Below are 17,968 nucleotides of genomic sequence, written 5' to 3'. Positions count from 1 at the left end.
ACATGAGTCTTATTTATAGGACCCAAGGAAGGTAGAAAATTAAGTACATTAAAGTGGAATAGGAAGATGAAGAATAAGAAGAGGGATGGACATCCACTAGTATAAATGTTTATAACACTCCCCCTTGGATGTCCATTGAGGATATGCCTCGTTAAAACCTTACTAGAAAAAACCCAGTGGGAAAAAAATCTAGTGAAGGAAAAAGAGTACAATATCCTTTCATTTCTCCCCCTCAGTTGAACAGTCATTTCTTCGATGAAGACCAATCTTGTGTACCAGTTGATTAAAAATTCTGCTGGGAGTGACTTTGTGAAAAGGTCTGCAAGGTTATCACATGAACAAATTTGTTGGATGCTTATATCACCATTCTTTTGGAGATCATGAGTAAAGAAGAACTTTGGGGAAATGTGTTTTGTCCGGTCTCCTTTAATGTAACCATCTTTCAATTGAGCGATGCATGCGGTATTATCTTCATATATGATCGTTGTATTTAATTTTTCAAAAGATAAACCACAAGTATTTTGGATGTGCTGAATTAAGGATCTCAACCAAACACATTCTCGACTTGCCTCATGTAATGCTAAAAGTTCTGCATGATTAGATGATGTTGCTGCTATGGTTTGTTTCACCGATCTCCAGGAAATAGCTGTACCTCCACATGTAAACAAATAACCAGTTTGTGATCTACCATTATGAGGATCTGACAAGTAACCTGCATCTGCATAACCTGTTAATTCGAATTGGGATACTTTTGTATAAAACAAACCCATGTCTATTGTACCTCTAAGGTAACGAAGTATATGTTTGACTCCGTTCCAATGTCTTCGTGTAGGTGAAGAACTGTATCTTGCTAATAGATTTACAGCAAATGATATATCAGGACGTGTATAATTCGCAAGGTACATTAGTGCTCCAATTGCACTGAGATATGGTACTTCAGGACCAAGCAATTCTTCATACTTTTCTCGAGGTCTGAAAGGATCTTTCTCCACATCTAATGATCTAACAACCATTGGAGTAGACAACGGATGACTTTTGTCCATATAGAAGCGTTTTAACACTTTTTCTATATAGCCTTCTTGATGTACAAATATTCCTTTGTCCAAATGTTCAATTTGCAAACCTAGACATAATTTTGTCTTTCCTAGGTCCTTCATCTCAAACTCTTTCTTTAAACAACTCATAGCTTTTGGGAGCTCTTCAGGAGTTCCAATAATATTTATGTCATCCACATAGACAGCTATTATTGCGAATTCCTTTCCTGATCTTTTTATGAAAATACAAGGACAAATGGAGTTATTTGTATATCCTTCTCTAAGCAAATATTCACTGAGGCGATTATACCACATTCGTCCAGACTGTTTCAGCCCATAAAGAGACTTTTTCAATCTTATGGAGTAGCGTTCTCGAGATTCGGAGTTGTGTGCATCTGGTACATTGAACCCTTCAGGGAGTTTCATGTAAATTTCACTATCAAGTGAACCATACAGATAAGCTGTTACAACATCCATCATGTGCAAATTAAGCCCTTCATGTGCTACTAGGCTTATTAGATATCGAAAAGTGCTTGCATCCATTACAGGTGAATATGTTTCATCAAAATCAATTCCAGGTCTTTGGGAAAATCCTTGAGCGACAAGTCGAGCTTTGTATCTCACAATTTCACCTTTTTCATTTCATTTTCGTACGAAAACCCATCTGTATCCAACTGGCTTCACACCTTCAGGTGTTCGGACTACAGGTCCAAAAACTTGTCTTTTGTAGAGTGAGTTTAATTCTGCTTCAATTGCATCCTTCCATTTTGGCCAGTCCTCACTTTGTCTACAAATTTTGATAGACGTTGGTTCCTCATTCTCTTTGCCATTTATCTCATTTAGCGCTATATTGTATGCAAAAACATCATCAATGTCGACTTCGTTTCGGTTCCATTGTATTCCATTTTGGACATAATTTATCGAGATCTCTTTATTTTCATGAGTTTCAGGTACCTGATCAATCTCTTCTAGAGATGAAATGTCTATTATGTCTGACGATTCTTTTAGATTTCCTATATCCTCACTTGGGCCATCTTTATTCTTAGCTCCCTTTCTTGTTCGAGAATTTTTATCTTTGGAACCGATTGGTCTACCACGCTTCAGGCGTGGTTGAGACTCATTAGATTGTCCAACAGGGATATCAATTTTTATTGGAGCATTTGCAGCTGGTATATATGATTTAGTCACACCTTTTGGATCAGTGAACGCATTTGGCAATTGATTTGCTAAGTTTTGCAGGTGAATTATCTTTTGAACTTCTAGTTCACATTGTTTTGTTCGAGGATCAAGATGAGATAATGATAATTCATTCCAACTGATATCTTTTTCCAGCTTCTTATTCTCTCCCCCTAATGCTGGAAAATTTGATTCATCAAAATGACAATCAGCAAAACGAGCAGTGAATAAATCTCCTGTTGTTGGTTCAAGGTACTTTATAATAGAAGGAGATTCATATCCAACATATATTCCCATCCTCCTTTGAGGACCCATCTTATTGCGATGTGGTAGAGAAATTGGAACATACACTGCACATCCAAAAATTCTTAGATGGGAAATATTAGGTTCTTTACCAAAAACTAATTGTAAAGGGGAAGAGGTGTGGTAACTCGTTGGCCTGATGCGAATTAATGTTGCAGCATGCAAAATTGCATGTCCCCAAGCAGAAACTGGGAGCTTGCATCTCATAATCAGTGGTCTTGCAATTAATTTTATTCGTTTAATAAATGATTCTGCAAGTCCATTTTGTGTATGAACATGTGCTACTGGGTGTTCAATGTCAATCCCAATAGACATACAATACTCATTAAATGCTTGAGATGAAAATTCTGCAGCATTATCAAGACGAATTTTCTTGACAGGATAATCGGGAAAATGAGCTCTTATTCGAATCAGTTGAGCTAGCAATCTCGCAAACGCCTGGTTACGAGTTGACAACAAACAAACATGTGACCATCTAGTTGATGCATCAATTAAAACCATAAAATATCTAAATGGTCCACATGATGGGTGTATTGGCCCACAAATATCACCATGTATACGCTCTAAAAAACTGATAGATTCATTTCCAATTTTTGTTGGTGATGGCCGAATTATCAATTTCCCCTGTGAGCAAGAGCTGCATGAGAACTTATTCGATGGAATAATTTCCCTACTCATTAATTGATGACCGCATGAATTTTCAATTATTTTTCGCATCATTATATAACCGGGATGGCCCAACCGGTCATGCCAAATTAGAAATTTATCATTATTTGTAAACTTCTGGTTTACAGTTGCATGTGCTTCAGTTGTACTAATATAAGTGTAGTACAGGCCAGAGGATAAAACCGATAACTTTTCCATTACACATTTTGTGTCTGAATTGTGTTTTGTAATATACAGATGTTCAATCCCTCCATCATCTCCTGTTTCAATATGGTATCCATTTAGGCGGATATCTTTGAAACTTAATAAATTTCTATGGGACCTGGGGGAATATAATGCATTATCAATGTGCAATATTGTTCCACCACGTAACAACATATGGGCTCTTCCGGAGCCTTCAATTATTTTTGAGGTGCCAGAAATAGTACTGACATCAGTTTTTCGATTCACTAAATTAGAGAAATATCTTTTATGCTTGAGAATTGTGTGTGTTGTTGCACTGTCAGCAAGGCACATATCTTCATTACTGGAGCTAGCGTCCATATTCATTCTAAGAACAATAATAATTTTTTTTAACAATAAGTTATAAGCGCACATTAAAAACACAAATTATTTAAATAGTAAATTATGTAAACAAACAAGTAGAAAACACACTTTATTATTATTAGAAAATAAAATTCAAAACATCCATAAAACATAAAAAGAAAATTTCCACAAATTTTATTTCTTGACGCTTCCATCTCCAATAAGGTGATCAATTTTTCCATCTGGATCAGCAAAGAAGTCACCAATATCTAAATGGGTAACATCCATATTACCATAATCTGGATCATCATCTTCATTAGCAAAGTGAGTCTCGATCTTTTCCTTTTTATTTTTCAGTGATTTTTGATAAAGATCAACAAGGTGTTTTGGAGTACGACAAGTGCGACTCCAATGACCTTTTCCTCCACAACGATAGCAAATATTTTCATTTGTTTTGCTACTCTGACCCTCTTTTTCATTCTTTTCAACATTTTTCCACTTCGGGTGGAAATATGTGTTTTTATGATTCCCATTGCGACCACGATCAAAACCAAGACCATGAGCATAATTACGACCACGACCACGACCACGTGCATATGCACGACCGCGACCACGATTTTTCCTATAGTGGTCGTGCCTTGCCACATTCACTTCTGGGAATGGAGTTGTACCAGTGGGACGGGCCTCGTGATTTTTCATCAATAGTTCATTATTTTGCTCAGCCACAAGAAGACAAGATATTAGGTCAGAATATTTAATAAACCCCTTTTCTCGATACTGCTGCTGCAGGAGCACATTGGATGCATGAAAAGTGGAAAATGTTTTTTCTAGCATATCTTCATCAGTTACTTTTTCTCCACATAATAATAACTTAGAAGTTATTCTAAACATTGCAGAATTATAATCACTTACACTTTTAAAATCCTGCAAACGTAAATGCATCCATTCATATCGAGCTTTTGGTAGGATAACCGTTTTTTGATGATCATATCTATCTTTCAAATTTTTCCACAAGACATGTGGGTCAGTTACGGTAAGATACTCATTTTTAAGATCCTCGTGAAGGTGACGACGGAGGAATATCATGGCTTTTGCCTTTTGTTGATCAGATGATTTATTTCCTTCTTTAATAGTATCACCGTGACCTTCTGCGCTTAAATGAATTTGGGCGTCTAGGGCCCATGTTAAATAGTTCTTTCCCGAAATATCAAGAGCCCCAAAATCCAATTTTGTAAGATTTGACATACTTAGTAGTTCTATCATAAAAATAAAAGAAATAAAAATATTATAATGAGATAATTATCATAAAGGAAATATTAAATATTAATATTTAAAATAATACTTTTGTAAATTCTAATATTTAGAAATAACACAATAGTAAACTAGATTGTCACATTAGTCTTAAAATTATTTGTTTTTTTTTTATAAAAAAAATATATCAATTTAGTGACATAATACATCTTACATATACAAAATAAATAAATAGATAAATAAATAAAAATAAAGCATTATGAGTTCTTCATGAACTATACAATGTTATTTCGCTATCCTTCAGGGATGCTCTGCTTTTGTTACAAACAATGATCTAAAAATTATAACCATCCTTCTGGGATGCGTTAAAATTAAAACCATATATCCTTCTGGGATGCAAAAAGTTATTTCTTCTTTCTCTAATTCAATTCCATCGAATAAACAAAAATAATTCTTTCATGCTTTAAGCCAAATCCACCTTTTAATCCTTTGACACAATTAAATTTATTTGTGCACTATCCATCAAAATTGGAATCATTGTAAAACCACATGTGTTATCCACAACCTCAACAACATCAACCCATCTTACAAAAAGTTGAGTTGCTACCTAAGATTTTTTTTTTTATAATATTCTTAAACATACATCAATTCTATGACAAATAAAATTACAATAAAATTACATAATCTTAACCATAAAATTACAATAAAATTATCGAACAATAAAATTACAAAATGTTAAATGTCCTAATATGATTATAAAATTACTGAATATCATAAAAAAAAATAATCTCCTCCAAATCATACCTGAGAGCGTCGTGCTGATAACGTATTATAAACTAAATGGAACTATATAGAGATCAAAAGATAGGAAGAGAAGAGAACAAGCAACATTGTATTATATTCTTCTCAAAGGTGAACTTTACATTGTAACATGAGTCTTATTTATAGGACCCAAGGAAGGTAGAAAATTAAGTACATTAAAGTGGAATAGGAAGATGAAGAATAAGAAGAGGGATGGACATCCACTAGTATAAATGTTTATAACAATAAACTTTTTTTTAATGTTTTAATGAGGTTAATAAAACAATTATTAAATAGAATATGATTTATTGAGACTAATTTACACGTCATAAAGCACATGCGCACAATCGGTATATTTTTAATTTTTTTTATCTCATTTTTTCAACTTTTTGTATCTCAGATATTTGTATCGATTCTCTGTTCTCAATATAACTATTTTTAATTTCATTGATCTCAGATATGATATATGTACTAATTTCTTATTCTCAATTAAATACTCTTAATCATGTTAGTGATTATGATATATTTTTAAAGTCCATTTATAGACAACGGGATATATTTGAAATTCCAAATACATTTGAAATTCCAAAAATACACGTGGCTTATTTTTTTTTTAGGATTGGTTCTCTCCATTATGCATCAAAATTTGAATGGAAGAATGAGACAAAATAAACAAAATTGAAAACTGATAGCCGAAAAATTATGAACATTGAAAGGTGAAAAATATTAATATATACTTTTCATATTTGGAGGATTTTTTTTAGGGCTTTAGTTTTTATTGTTAATTCAATTTAGGAATATATTTATATAAATAATACCTTAAGGACATTTTAGCTGGCAACTCTTATAATTTTTTTTTCATATAAAATATGTTTTAGTTCATTAAGGATCTGGTTGGTTCAAAATAAAGGGGAGGAGAGGGGAGAGATTTTAATAGAGGGAAGGGGAGGGAGTTTTTTTTAATCAGATAAGTGTTTGATTCAAAATAAGAGAGGGAATGGGAATGTAAGGGTTTTAGTTAAAAATATATTTGGTTTAGGAGGGAAGGAGAAAAGTTTTATTAATAAATTATATTTTTATCCTTATGATCTTATAAAAGTCATATGATATTCAAATATGAAAAATTCATACATAATATTTTTGTAATAAATTTTTTAATATTGAGGGACTAAAACATTATAATTTACCATAACGTTAATAAACTGAGTACACTTGATTCAGATTATAACTCTCCGACACAAATGAAACTATATACTAATAACAATTTTTAAATCGTGATGAATCGTCTAACCAAACAAATACATAAAATAAGTTAGACTAAATTACAGTTTTGGTCCCCTATTTTGTTTAATTCAAAAAATTAGTCTCTCTATTTTAAATTCAAACAGTTTTGGTCTCACTTTTAGTCCCCCTTTTATGCTTTTTCAAAGAAAATTGATGAGATTTTTTTATTTTTTAAATTATATTTTTATCTATAAAGTTTAATAATAGGTTTATATAGGATGATTTGTCATGTTTTACAAGTAATTTATTATTTAAATTAAAATAGGGGCACCAATTTAATGAATCAGGAAAAATAGGAGCACAAAAACTATAATTAAGCCAATAATTTATTATTAAAGTTAATAATTTAAAGCTTGATATAAAAGAAAATATAATAGGATAAATAAAAAAAATAGAAGAAAACATGAATATAAACAAATATTTAAAAAATTAAAAAAATAATGAAATGATTATGATTTATATATATATATATATATATATATATATATATATATATATATATATATATATATATATATATATATATATATATATATATATATATATATATATAAAGTAAAATAAATTGAAAAAAAATTGAAGGTAGATAATAGTTATAATAAGTTGACGAAAACAATCGAGAAAAATTGGGAACATGAAAGAAAATAATAATTTTAAAATAATAAAATAAAATGGAAGATATTTTAGTAAATATTATTGATTTATTCAATATCAATTCTAATTTAACATAATATTTAAATTTGAGATTTATATTATATAAGTAATATTATATTTTAATTATAATTTTTAATTATTAATCAATAAGCAAAAAGTAATGTAAATTAATATATGTAAAATACTTAAACTGTTCGTAAATTTATATGATACAATGGCATGACTATTAAAGCATGAATTTATGTATATTATTACTTGAAGAAGGATCCAAAAAATATACCAAAGAAGAAGGAAAAGAGGAGAAGACCATTTTCAACAAAAATATTTAACAAAAAAATTAATCATAGATTTGAATATGATTTTTTATTCTTTTATAAACAATCTTATATTCATTTTATTTTTAACCAATATTTATTTTACAAAATCAATTTTTTCTGAATCAATTTTTATTCATGCAAAACCAAACACGTTAAGGCTTGAGTCCCTAAATTGAAGAAGTGACACACATCACGAATGATAATTTCTCCCGTGTGGCTTTAATATCCTCGCAGTTTCTAAGAATATGCATAAAATTTGAGGAGTATTTTTGACATCCTTCGTAAGTGTTTTCCCTCTTTTAACATAAGAAAGAATATAATGGCACCATGAACAAGCTTTCTGAATTTAGGAGAACCTTTTCAAGAAGCTAATTTAGAAAAAATAAGATTAGGTTTGGATTCAAGGGTGAAAGAGGGGGTGAAGCTTTGTGATCATTACTCTCTAAGTTCCATCCTGGATAGTCACTTGTGCCCAAAATAGGAAGCTGAATATTTCTTATTTCATCATAAATATCTTTTGTTAATCCACTGCGTTAAAAAGAACATGATAGTCATTTTGGTATCGTAGCACATGGTTCAATATCATTTATTCAAGGACATCACCACCTGAAATCCAATTAACTTTCCAAAAATGCACAATATTCCCATGTTTAAAAATCTTTCTGACCAAAAACTTATTTCTCAACAAATATGTTCATATATTCACTTTTCCTCTATTTTGATAGTGTATTTTCATCTTTCTCTTGTATTCTTTGGTGGTTTGTATCTTCTATTTTTTATTTATTTCAAAAAGCATTAAATTTGGTTGACTCTAAATAGACTCACCCCTATTTCCGTAGTAGAAGTGTTTTTGTTAACAATCGTAACTCAAGGATTTTGAATGTTCGAGAGTGATAATTTTATTTATGTGAATTATTTGTTTCCAAATTATCGAATTTATCCCATGTTTCTTAAGTGTTTTGAATTAGTTTTATGTGTTTTTAAATAATTTTTTATATTTGGTGATGAGTACATTAGGTGTTCCATCTTTAGATTTAAATTTTTTTTAGTGTGCATGTTTGAAAATCCAGACGAGCCCTCTTACAATGTTTATGCGAGCTTAAAATGTGGCATACTTTAAGTTAAAAAAAGTTGGTTACTGTTCTGACTTGTGAAGCACACATTGATTTGAAGAATGTTCTAGAGGGATGAATAAGAGGTGAGATGTCACATTAATTGATAAAGATGTACAAAATTTGTCTAAAGCTGCCAAAAGTTGCATAGTATTGCAAATTGATCATGTTGTCTCCTATGTGCAATTGTACTATCCTAGTACATATAAAAGGGATATGCAGTGATATATTTATGAGAGTCTTAAGCAGGAACAACTCTTGGGTCCCCGCCTAGTATGACGTCGCCTAGACGGCATCCTCACAAAGCATGAGGGATCACCCTTGGTACAAAAGACATGGATGTTACAGTTACCTTCTCACTAGTTATATGAGAATATGAAAAATGGTTATACCCCAATTTTCTAAAAAGTAGGTAGTCAACAGTCTCCCCTAAGGGAAGCGGTTACTGTCTCTAAGAGTTTCTGAAACCCTAAGCCCAACGGCCTCAATAAATACTCCCTCCTAGCGGGAGAATGGACAGCTCATAACTTACGCATAATACCCTAAACACTACATTCACATACAAAAACCTCTCACCTCACATAAGTAGGTCCTCTAAAACCACCGCAAACACTGTAACACCATCATACATAGACTCTTGCCGGGCTGGCAAGCCCTAACCACCAATAATTTTAAACCATTAGAGTGGAGCCAATTGTGGGGCCTTGGTAAAACTAACCTGGGTCACACCTTCTTCATTATAATCACCATATTCACAGCTACCCTCCACTCATATACCTATCCATCCTTAGACATGGTTAATAAGGGAGATCCATCTGCTATGCTAGAAGATATCAATGGTAGAAGTGATGTTATTTCCCTGGAGGAGATGTATGTCGCCATGGACGAACTATGTCATCAGAATCAGAAACTAGAGGACAATGTCAATAATATCAAACATCGCCAGCAAGAGTCCAATCCCCTGGATGAGATGGAAGTGTTGGATCCCTAACCATTCTCAGAAGAGATATGGGAAGTGTTTGTCCCTAGAGGATTCAAGTCTTCTTGTCTAGTCAAGTTTGATGGGCGCAGTGACCCTTATGAACACTTTTCCTCCATCAATACTCAAATGGCTATTATCGGAGCGCCTGACTCCTTGAAGTGAAAATCAAAAAAAAGAAAAAACACAAAGGGGGTTGGATTGGGTTTTTAAAAACGAATTAAAACTTATGACACGTTTGGTTATCCTAGTTCGTTCGAACTCAAACTACTCCAGTCCACCCTATTAAGGTGATTTCGTCTCTCTCTTACGAGGTCTTAATCCACTACTCAAAATAATGATTACAAAATCACGAAGACAATCGTCAACATCTTCTCAAGATCAAACCATAACTCGGTTTGCTCAAGGAACAAAAATTGATTAATTATATTTCCAAAAATGAAGATTGTAACGCCCCAGAATACTTTCAGGATTATCGACTGACCCCACAAACCAACACAGGTCTTTTCAACATGCTTTCACCTCACTCACATGCTTTCCGAGAAACTTCCCAAAAGGTCACCCATCCCAGAATTGCTCCAAGTCAAGCACGCTTAACTATGGAGTTCTTATGGAACGGGCTACCGAAAAGAAGATGCATCTTGTTGGTATAGGTAGTACTCATTAATCCTTATAAGCTTTCCTTCAACCATGCAGTCTCATACCTGCACGGCCTCAAGATCCCTCTCATTCCGATGTGGCGACCACCCTAGTTCCCATTGGCCTCAGGTGTTACATGCGGTGCAACCACCCCTTGCCTTCTTCGGTCTCGGGTGTTACATGTCCACCAGCTTCCGCATGGTTCGTTCTCAAACCATATCGTACTGGGAGAGGTCTTGCTCTGATACCATTTGTAACACCCCAGACTACTTTCAGGATTATCGACTGACCCCACAAACCAACACATGTCTTTTCAGCATGCTTTCACCTCACTCACATGCTTTCAGAGAAACTTCCCAGAAGGTCACCCATCCTAGAATTTCTCCAAGTCAAGCATGCTTAACTATGGAGTTCTTATGGAACGGGCTACCGAAAAGAAGATGCATCTTGTTGGTATAGGTAGTACTCATTAATCCTTATAAGCTTTCCTTCAACCATGCAGTCCCATACCTGCACGGCCTCAGGATCCCTCTCATTCCGATGTGGCGACCACCCTAGCCCCCATTGGCCTCAGGTGTTTCATGCGGTGCAACCACCCCCTTGCCTTCTTTGGCCTCGGGTGTTACAAAGATTATGTTCGCTGTAATTAATTTCCCGCCGTTACGAGATGATCTTGTATTTGACGATTGTAACGTTAGATCTTCTGATCATAAGAGTATTCTTTGCAGTTTGTTGGTGCTTGAAGCGTTTTGAGTATCAGAGTTTACGACTTTTCTTTATTTGTCTTCAACACATCTTGTTCTTGTAAACTTCCTTCGATCTCTAGAACTTCTTATTCTTGTCTACTTCTCTCAACGTCTAGATCTTCTTATTCTTGTAAACTTCTCTCAATGCAGCCTTTTGCTGATGAGAAATCACTGTCTATAACATCTTATTCTTATAAACTTCTCTCAATGCAGCCTTCTGCTTCTGAGAAATCACTTTCACATTCTTCAGAACTTCTGCAATTTAAACCATACGATTAGAGTGCATATTTGTTCTTATTGAAAATTATGTGCTTGTTATCATCAAGTCACTTCAATGAGTCTCTCGTCAGAAACATGCATTCTCGTTAGAGAAAATGGTCACCAAGGCAGAATGTTAGATAAAAGGTGAGGATAGAAACACTGAGAAGGTTTGTTCCATCAGAGGAAGGGTAATTATACCTCTCTCATCCATGACAAGATTGCATTCAAGAGAGTAGACAAGACAGCAAATGGCTTCATGCCTTTGAACACTCGTCGTGAAGTGATATGGTGCGAGGTTTTTCACCTGTACAACATCCTTATGTTTCCAGCTTTGAAGGAAGATGTGATGAGTCCTAAAACAGGTAGATGGTGCAAGTTCCATGGAGTCAAGGGTTACCACATTGAAGAATATTACCAACTCAAGAAATGGATTGAGAGGTTATCCAAGAGGGACACCTCAAGAATTATGTGAAGGGTGATTCCTCTCGAGGACCAAACAAATCCATCTCTCATGTTAGAGACAATGTAGGGAGCCTCGGGTTCAACAACACGAAGAAGGCATCCCAAGGAAAGGGTAGCAAAGTTGTGCACCACACACTCAATATTGTTGTAGGAGGGTTTGTAGAAGGTGGGGAGACTAGCTCTGCCCGTAGAGGATACACTCGCCAAATTCTAAATATAAAATACCTCCCTAACATTGAAGGATGAGGAGATCTAAAGACACCAGAAGCCACAACCTCCTTCTCTAAGAAGGATGCATTTAGCATCCACCCTCACAATGATGACCCCATATTCATTATCGACAGATGTGGTGAACGGGAGATCAAAACAATTCTCATAGACCAAGGAAGTTATGCAGATAATCTCTATTGGGTTACATATGAAAGACTTTGCCTCAACCTAGAGGATCTAAAACATTTCAAGGGCTTGTTAGTTGGATTCCCTAGGGAATAGGTGAAAGTGAAATGCTACATCACGCTAAAGACACCTTTAGAGAGCAAGATCAAGCCAAAGAAATTAAGTTCGGGTATTTGATTATTGATGCCCCCTCTTCGTAATATATGATTATAGGGCAGAAATCTTTTAATACCGTGCACGCCGCCTAGTCCACTTTGTATTGATGGATGAAGTACTCTCTCTCTCTCTCTCTAAGGAATGGGTATGAGCTATCCAAAGAAATCAGGAAATCGCCAGAAAATGTTATGGTGACAGCCTGAAGCTGAAAAAGGTCTGTACTTTCGGCTCGAACGCTAGGAAAGTAGGCTCAGGGACAAAGCCGCCAAGAGAAGTTTGCAAAAGAGAGGAGGCTCCCTCTCCAGCCACCGAGGAGATTGGAGATTAAAAGTCCATAAAGAAGGCCCTCTAATCCCACTTTCCCTATCGTCATTTGTTTGTTTCCTAGACTTTAGTTTAGTTATTTTGCGGTTAGTTTTGACAAACGTGTATTATCTCTTTCGTTTGTAATGACATATCGCTATATGAGGGTGCACTCTTTTTTCTCTATGCCTTGCATCAAGAAAGGGTTTTTAATGAAGCACCTCGGTTTATTTTTTCAAAGAATGTATGTCCGTCTGTTATTCTCTTTTGCAAAAAACCTAAAAGCTCTAGAGAGAATCACCCTAAGAGGCCATCCAAATGTTAGACCCCTATGAGGGATCCTTTCTGCCCTAAGAGGCGATAAAAATGGTGAACCCCTAAGATTTATCCTTGTCTCCCTAAGAGACGATCAAAACGCTGGATCCGTAAGAGGAATCCTTGCCCCGTCAAAGAGGTGATCAAAACGACTGGTTTCTAAAAGGGATCATTTACATCCTAAGAGGCGATTAAAATGTTGGACACATTAAAGGGATCCTTGCCGCCCTAAGAGGCAATCTAAACGATAGATCCGTAAGGGGGTCCTTGCTACCCTAAGAGGTGATCAAAATGTTGGGTCCCTAAGAGGGATCTTTGTCGTCTTAAAAGACGATCAAAATGCTGGATCCCTAAGAGGAATCCTTGTCGCCCTTATATTCGATCAAAACACTGGAAGAGTCCTAGGGAGCAATCAAGTCACTGAATACCCATAAAAGATCCTTACTATTATTGTGGTAAGAAGAGCTACAGGTAGCCGCCGCGCCTCGTGATTAGATGATACTAATAAGTAATCCAAATAACGGTAAAAAATAGTGACGCGAAAATATCTATGGAGAAAAATAAGTGTAAAGGAGATTAATATAAAAGACGCCTGGAGGACGCCACTGTCTTTATGATTACAAAAAGCTCTCGTAGAGGCAAAAAATATAACAAAAAACCACTAGGGGCCCAAAATCATCACAAGAAAATCCAAGCTCTCTATGTAATCGATTCTGAGGTGAACTCGTCTAATAATTGATTATGAAAATCTTGTAATCGTCTATGTTTTAGATTAAACAACGGTCTTCCATTTTTGTTAAGTTATAATCAATTATGGTTGTAATATAATCGATATGATGTGGATCTGAACCTTTAAAAAAAATTTTAAATTAAATAGAAGAACTTGTATTCAATTCAAAACAACATAATTCTGAAACATAAATATGAACTCATGATTGGAGATTGCTATTTCTAGCCAATCTAGCTTTGAATTTATTTGAGGCATCATAGCTCGGAGTCTATCCTTGTAACTGCCTCTCATGATTTGAACCCATAGTTGGAGATGTTTGTTATGTGCTTGTCTGTCCTTAAATATGTACCTAAATCTACTTTCTCTCTCTTTTAGAGCATCTTCAATGGTGATATTTTCTTTTGAGTTCTCCACCTAGACATGCCACATCATAGTACCATTGCATTGCAATGCAACTATGAAAAAATTGTGGTACCCAATCAAATTAGTTTATGAGGTAAAGTTGTGGGCCCAATAATAACTTTTTAGAATTATACAATTAAAATAAAAATTATAAAAATTATTTTAAGATGATGTGGCTAGTGGAACCCATAAAGAACCTAAAAATGGGTTACACCATTGAAGATGCTCTTATAATGTAAACACCTAAATCTTACGTATACAATCTTAACTTCCTTTGGACGGTAACATAATATAAAAGAGATTAGAGAAATCTAGCGTGACACTACAGTCACACACATAGTGGACCAAACCTTCCACTATCACATTATTCTTTCTTCTTTGGAATCATTTGACCAAAAGTACCTTATGACCCATCCTCTTTATCAACGTCCTTTATTTACTTCTTATCTCTCTTTTTCTTCTCCTTTGTAACTACTACTATGACCGTTCAACTCATCATGGAATACTACACTAACCACACTTTACCAAACAAATTCCAAAAGAATGATGCAGTTGAAGAAGCTGCTTCTGGTTTAGAAACCATAGAAAAGCTCATAAAGTTACTATCACCACCACAATCATGTTCTCCAAATGCAGAGCCTAGTTCCATGGACTCAGTTGAAACCGTTGCTAACGTAGCCGTTTCGAAGTTTAAGAATGTTGTTTCACTTCTGAGTCGAAACCGGACGAGAACTGGTCACGCTCGTTTCAGAAGAGCGCCTTTGCCTTCTGAAACTATAGTCTACCGTGCTACTCCGTTGCAGCAGATTCCTCCTCTTATTGGCCCCACGAATGAAGCTGCTGAGAAAAACAAGATTATTGATTTCTCTTATTCATCTGCTAATAATTCGTTCATGTCTTCTGTCACCGGTGATGCTGTACATGTTTCTTCTTCATTGGGAAAGCCTTGTGTTTCGTCGTGTTCGTTGAAGAGAAAGTGTGAGTCTGAGAATTTTGGTTCTGGAAAGTGTGGTAGTTCCTCTAGAAACTGTCATTGTTCAAAGAAGAGGTATATCTTGCTATCATCAAATTTCGTTTTGTTGTTCTTCTTTTTGAGTTAATTAGTTTATATAAATATAAATAAATATTATCGTCAGATATTAAATTTTTGGTACGTAGTTTACACTCATTTAACTCAACTATTACGTATCAGTTAAACTAACTCATTCATGTTATTGTAGAAAAATGAGGTTGAAAAGAGTGGTGAGAGTAGCGGCAATAAGCTTGAAGATGGCAGATATTCCAACGGATGACTATTCATGGAGAAAGTATGGGCAGAAACCAATTAAAGGATCACCTTATCCAAGGTAATTTTATTATTACCAAGTAACCTTGTAATTTTAATTGAGTTCCTCAGTTACTTTAAGGACCAATTTTTTTTTCTACTAGATTGCTTGTTTGTTGAACCTTTAATTATAAAAATGGACTGTGTTGGGTATTACTATTATTACAGGGGCTATTACAAGTGCAGCAGTGTTAAAGGATGTCCAGCACGCAAACATGTAGAAAGGGCTTTGGATGATCCATCTATGTTGGTGGTTACTTATGAAGGAGAACACAATCACTCACTCTCTACTATTGAAGCTAGTAGTAATAATCTCCTCCTAGAATAGAATCCTCTTAACTTTAGTTAACTAAACTAGTCTTTATGCCAATGATTAATAACAACTTGTACAATTGCATCTTTTTACTTCCAGCCGGCACTGCTTTTCTTGTACAATATTGGTTCCTTTAGCTTTTCTTGTTTTCTTCACAAACTCCAACAAAGTGAATCATGTAGTATTATGTAGTATTTTGAAAGAAAAAAGTGGAGATGGTGGATTTGGTAAAAAGAATAGAAACAATAAAGTGGGGTTTTACTCTTGTTTTTGTTTTTATTCAATTGTTTTATATGTAGTACTCATTCAACTAAGTGAAATCGATTATATGAATCCACTTTTACCGTAATGTTCTATTTGGAACTATGCTTATAACGAAATTGTTAATTTCTATATTTTTTTAATAATTTCTCTTGTAATTTTGTTAGATTTTTCGCTACTTTTAATTGTTTGACTTTTCTCTATTTGATATACTCTCTTTACCAAAAGAATCTACATATATATTCTCTCTACATAGTCAAACCACCAAAGTTTAATTTCCACTATCGTTTCTATTATAGATGATACCCTAACATTCTCTTTAATATTGTCATTTATAATCATATCATGTCTAGTCTTGCCACACATTCAACAAAACATCCTTATCTCTGCCACACTTACTTTATTCTTGTATTGATTCTTAATTGTCCAACATTTTTCTCAGATATCATAGATCTTACCGCAGTCTGATAAAATTTTTCCTTCAATTTTTGGGTACCTTGGTGACACCTAAAACCCCTGAAGCTCTCCTCAATTTCAGCCATGGATTTTGATACAAACCTATTGTAATGAGAAAATCATTTGTCTCCCCACCTTGTGTTTGCACACTAGTGGATGCCCCTTCATACATATCTTGGATAATTAAAATATATGCAATCCTAACTCATTTCTTCTCCGAGGCTTTCTACAAAATCTCTATATGCACTTTATATACGTGTTCTTCAAGTCAATAAATTTTGAGTGCAAGTCTTGTTGGTTCATCTGATACTGATGTGAGTGCAATATCCTCTCTTAGACGTTTTGAATAAAGTTAAAACTAGGTAGTATGTACTATTTGTACATTTGACCTTATCTTTCTATGTTTAGGTTGCATTTTCATCTTAGGACACTTATAAAACAAGTAAATAACATTTGGACAAGTAAAAAATATGAATTTTCATGAAAAACTATGTTAGGAGTCGACTCCCGCTGATGAAAAATGAAAAACAAACTTTCTGCTCATAATGGGTCGATACACATGCATTTGGAGTTGACATACAACACGAATGGGTCGACTCCCTCGAGTTGTGAGTCGACTCCCACTGAAAACATTTCGAAACAAATTTTTTTGTCCAGAATGAGTCGACATACAACACGAATGGGTCGACTCCCTCAAGTTGTGGGTTGACTCTCAGTGAAGTTATTTTTCTTCAAACTTTTCTATCAACCTGTAGTCGACTTCCAAGGAGCATGGGTCGACTCCTCAGCTCCTATGAGTCGACTCCTTCTGTTTTAAAATGTCCAATTTTTTAATTTTGCAAGTCTGATTTTTTTCTATTATTGCTTTCTAACTATCTCTCTCTCATACTCACTCACTCTCTCTCTCTCTCTCTCTCTCTCTCACACACACACACACACACATATATACATATTCATGCATCATTTCTAAGGGATTAAAACAAAAAATATACAAATAATTGTTCATCATCTTTGTACATACTAAAAATACTCGAGTCGACTATCATTTGGAATGTCAAGGTTAAGATTTCGTAAAGAAGCCGATGTATGAAAAAAGGTAAAA

General features: G+C 34.4%; 2 protein-coding genes across 2 annotated transcripts; one reads left to right on the top strand and one right to left on the bottom strand.

The window, feature by feature from the left end:
* Positions 1 to 3,899: 3,899 nt before the first annotated feature.
* On the bottom strand, positions 3,900 to 4,949 carry LOC131650154 (uncharacterized). Its single transcript, XM_058919882.1, has one exon. The coding sequence runs from the start codon at positions 4,947 to 4,949 to the stop codon at positions 3,900 to 3,902; it is 1,050 nt and encodes a 349-aa protein (XP_058775865.1).
* A 9,986-nt stretch (positions 4,950 to 14,935) lies between these two features.
* On the top strand, positions 14,936 to 16,412 carry LOC131646899 (probable WRKY transcription factor 15). Its single transcript, XM_058916833.1, has 3 exons — positions 14,936 to 15,560; positions 15,733 to 15,858; positions 16,005 to 16,412. The coding sequence occupies exons 1-3, from the start codon at positions 14,992 to 14,994 to the stop codon at positions 16,162 to 16,164; spliced, it is 855 nt and encodes a 284-aa protein (XP_058772816.1). The 5' UTR covers positions 14,936 to 14,991; the 3' UTR covers positions 16,165 to 16,412.
* Positions 16,413 to 17,968: the final 1,556 nt, after the last annotated feature.

Source organism: Vicia villosa, linkage group LG2 (assembly GCF_029867415.1).
Source record: "Vicia villosa cultivar HV-30 ecotype Madison, WI linkage group LG2, Vvil1.0, whole genome shotgun sequence".
Taxonomy (NCBI): domain Eukaryota; kingdom Viridiplantae; phylum Streptophyta; class Magnoliopsida; order Fabales; family Fabaceae; genus Vicia; species Vicia villosa.
The sequence above is the reverse complement of the archived record's forward strand: the minus strand, read 5'-3'. Positions and strand labels throughout refer to the sequence as shown.

Bases quoted from the DNA above. Each gene is read 5' to 3' on its own strand.
- LOC131650154 (XM_058919882.1), bottom strand. From the start codon at position 4,949: ATGTCAAATCTTACAAAATTGGATTTTGGGGCTCTTGATATTTCGGGA.
- LOC131646899 (XM_058916833.1), top strand. From the start codon at position 14,992: ATGACCGTTCAACTCATCATGGAATACTACACTAACCACACTTTACCA. The intron at 15,561-15,732 runs GTATATCTTGCT...ATGTTATTGTAG, and splicing joins TGTCATTGTTCAAAGAAGAG to AAAAATGAGGTTGAAAAGAG. The intron at 15,859-16,004 runs GTAATTTTATTA...CTATTATTACAG, and splicing joins AAAGGATCACCTTATCCAAG to GGGCTATTACAAGTGCAGCA.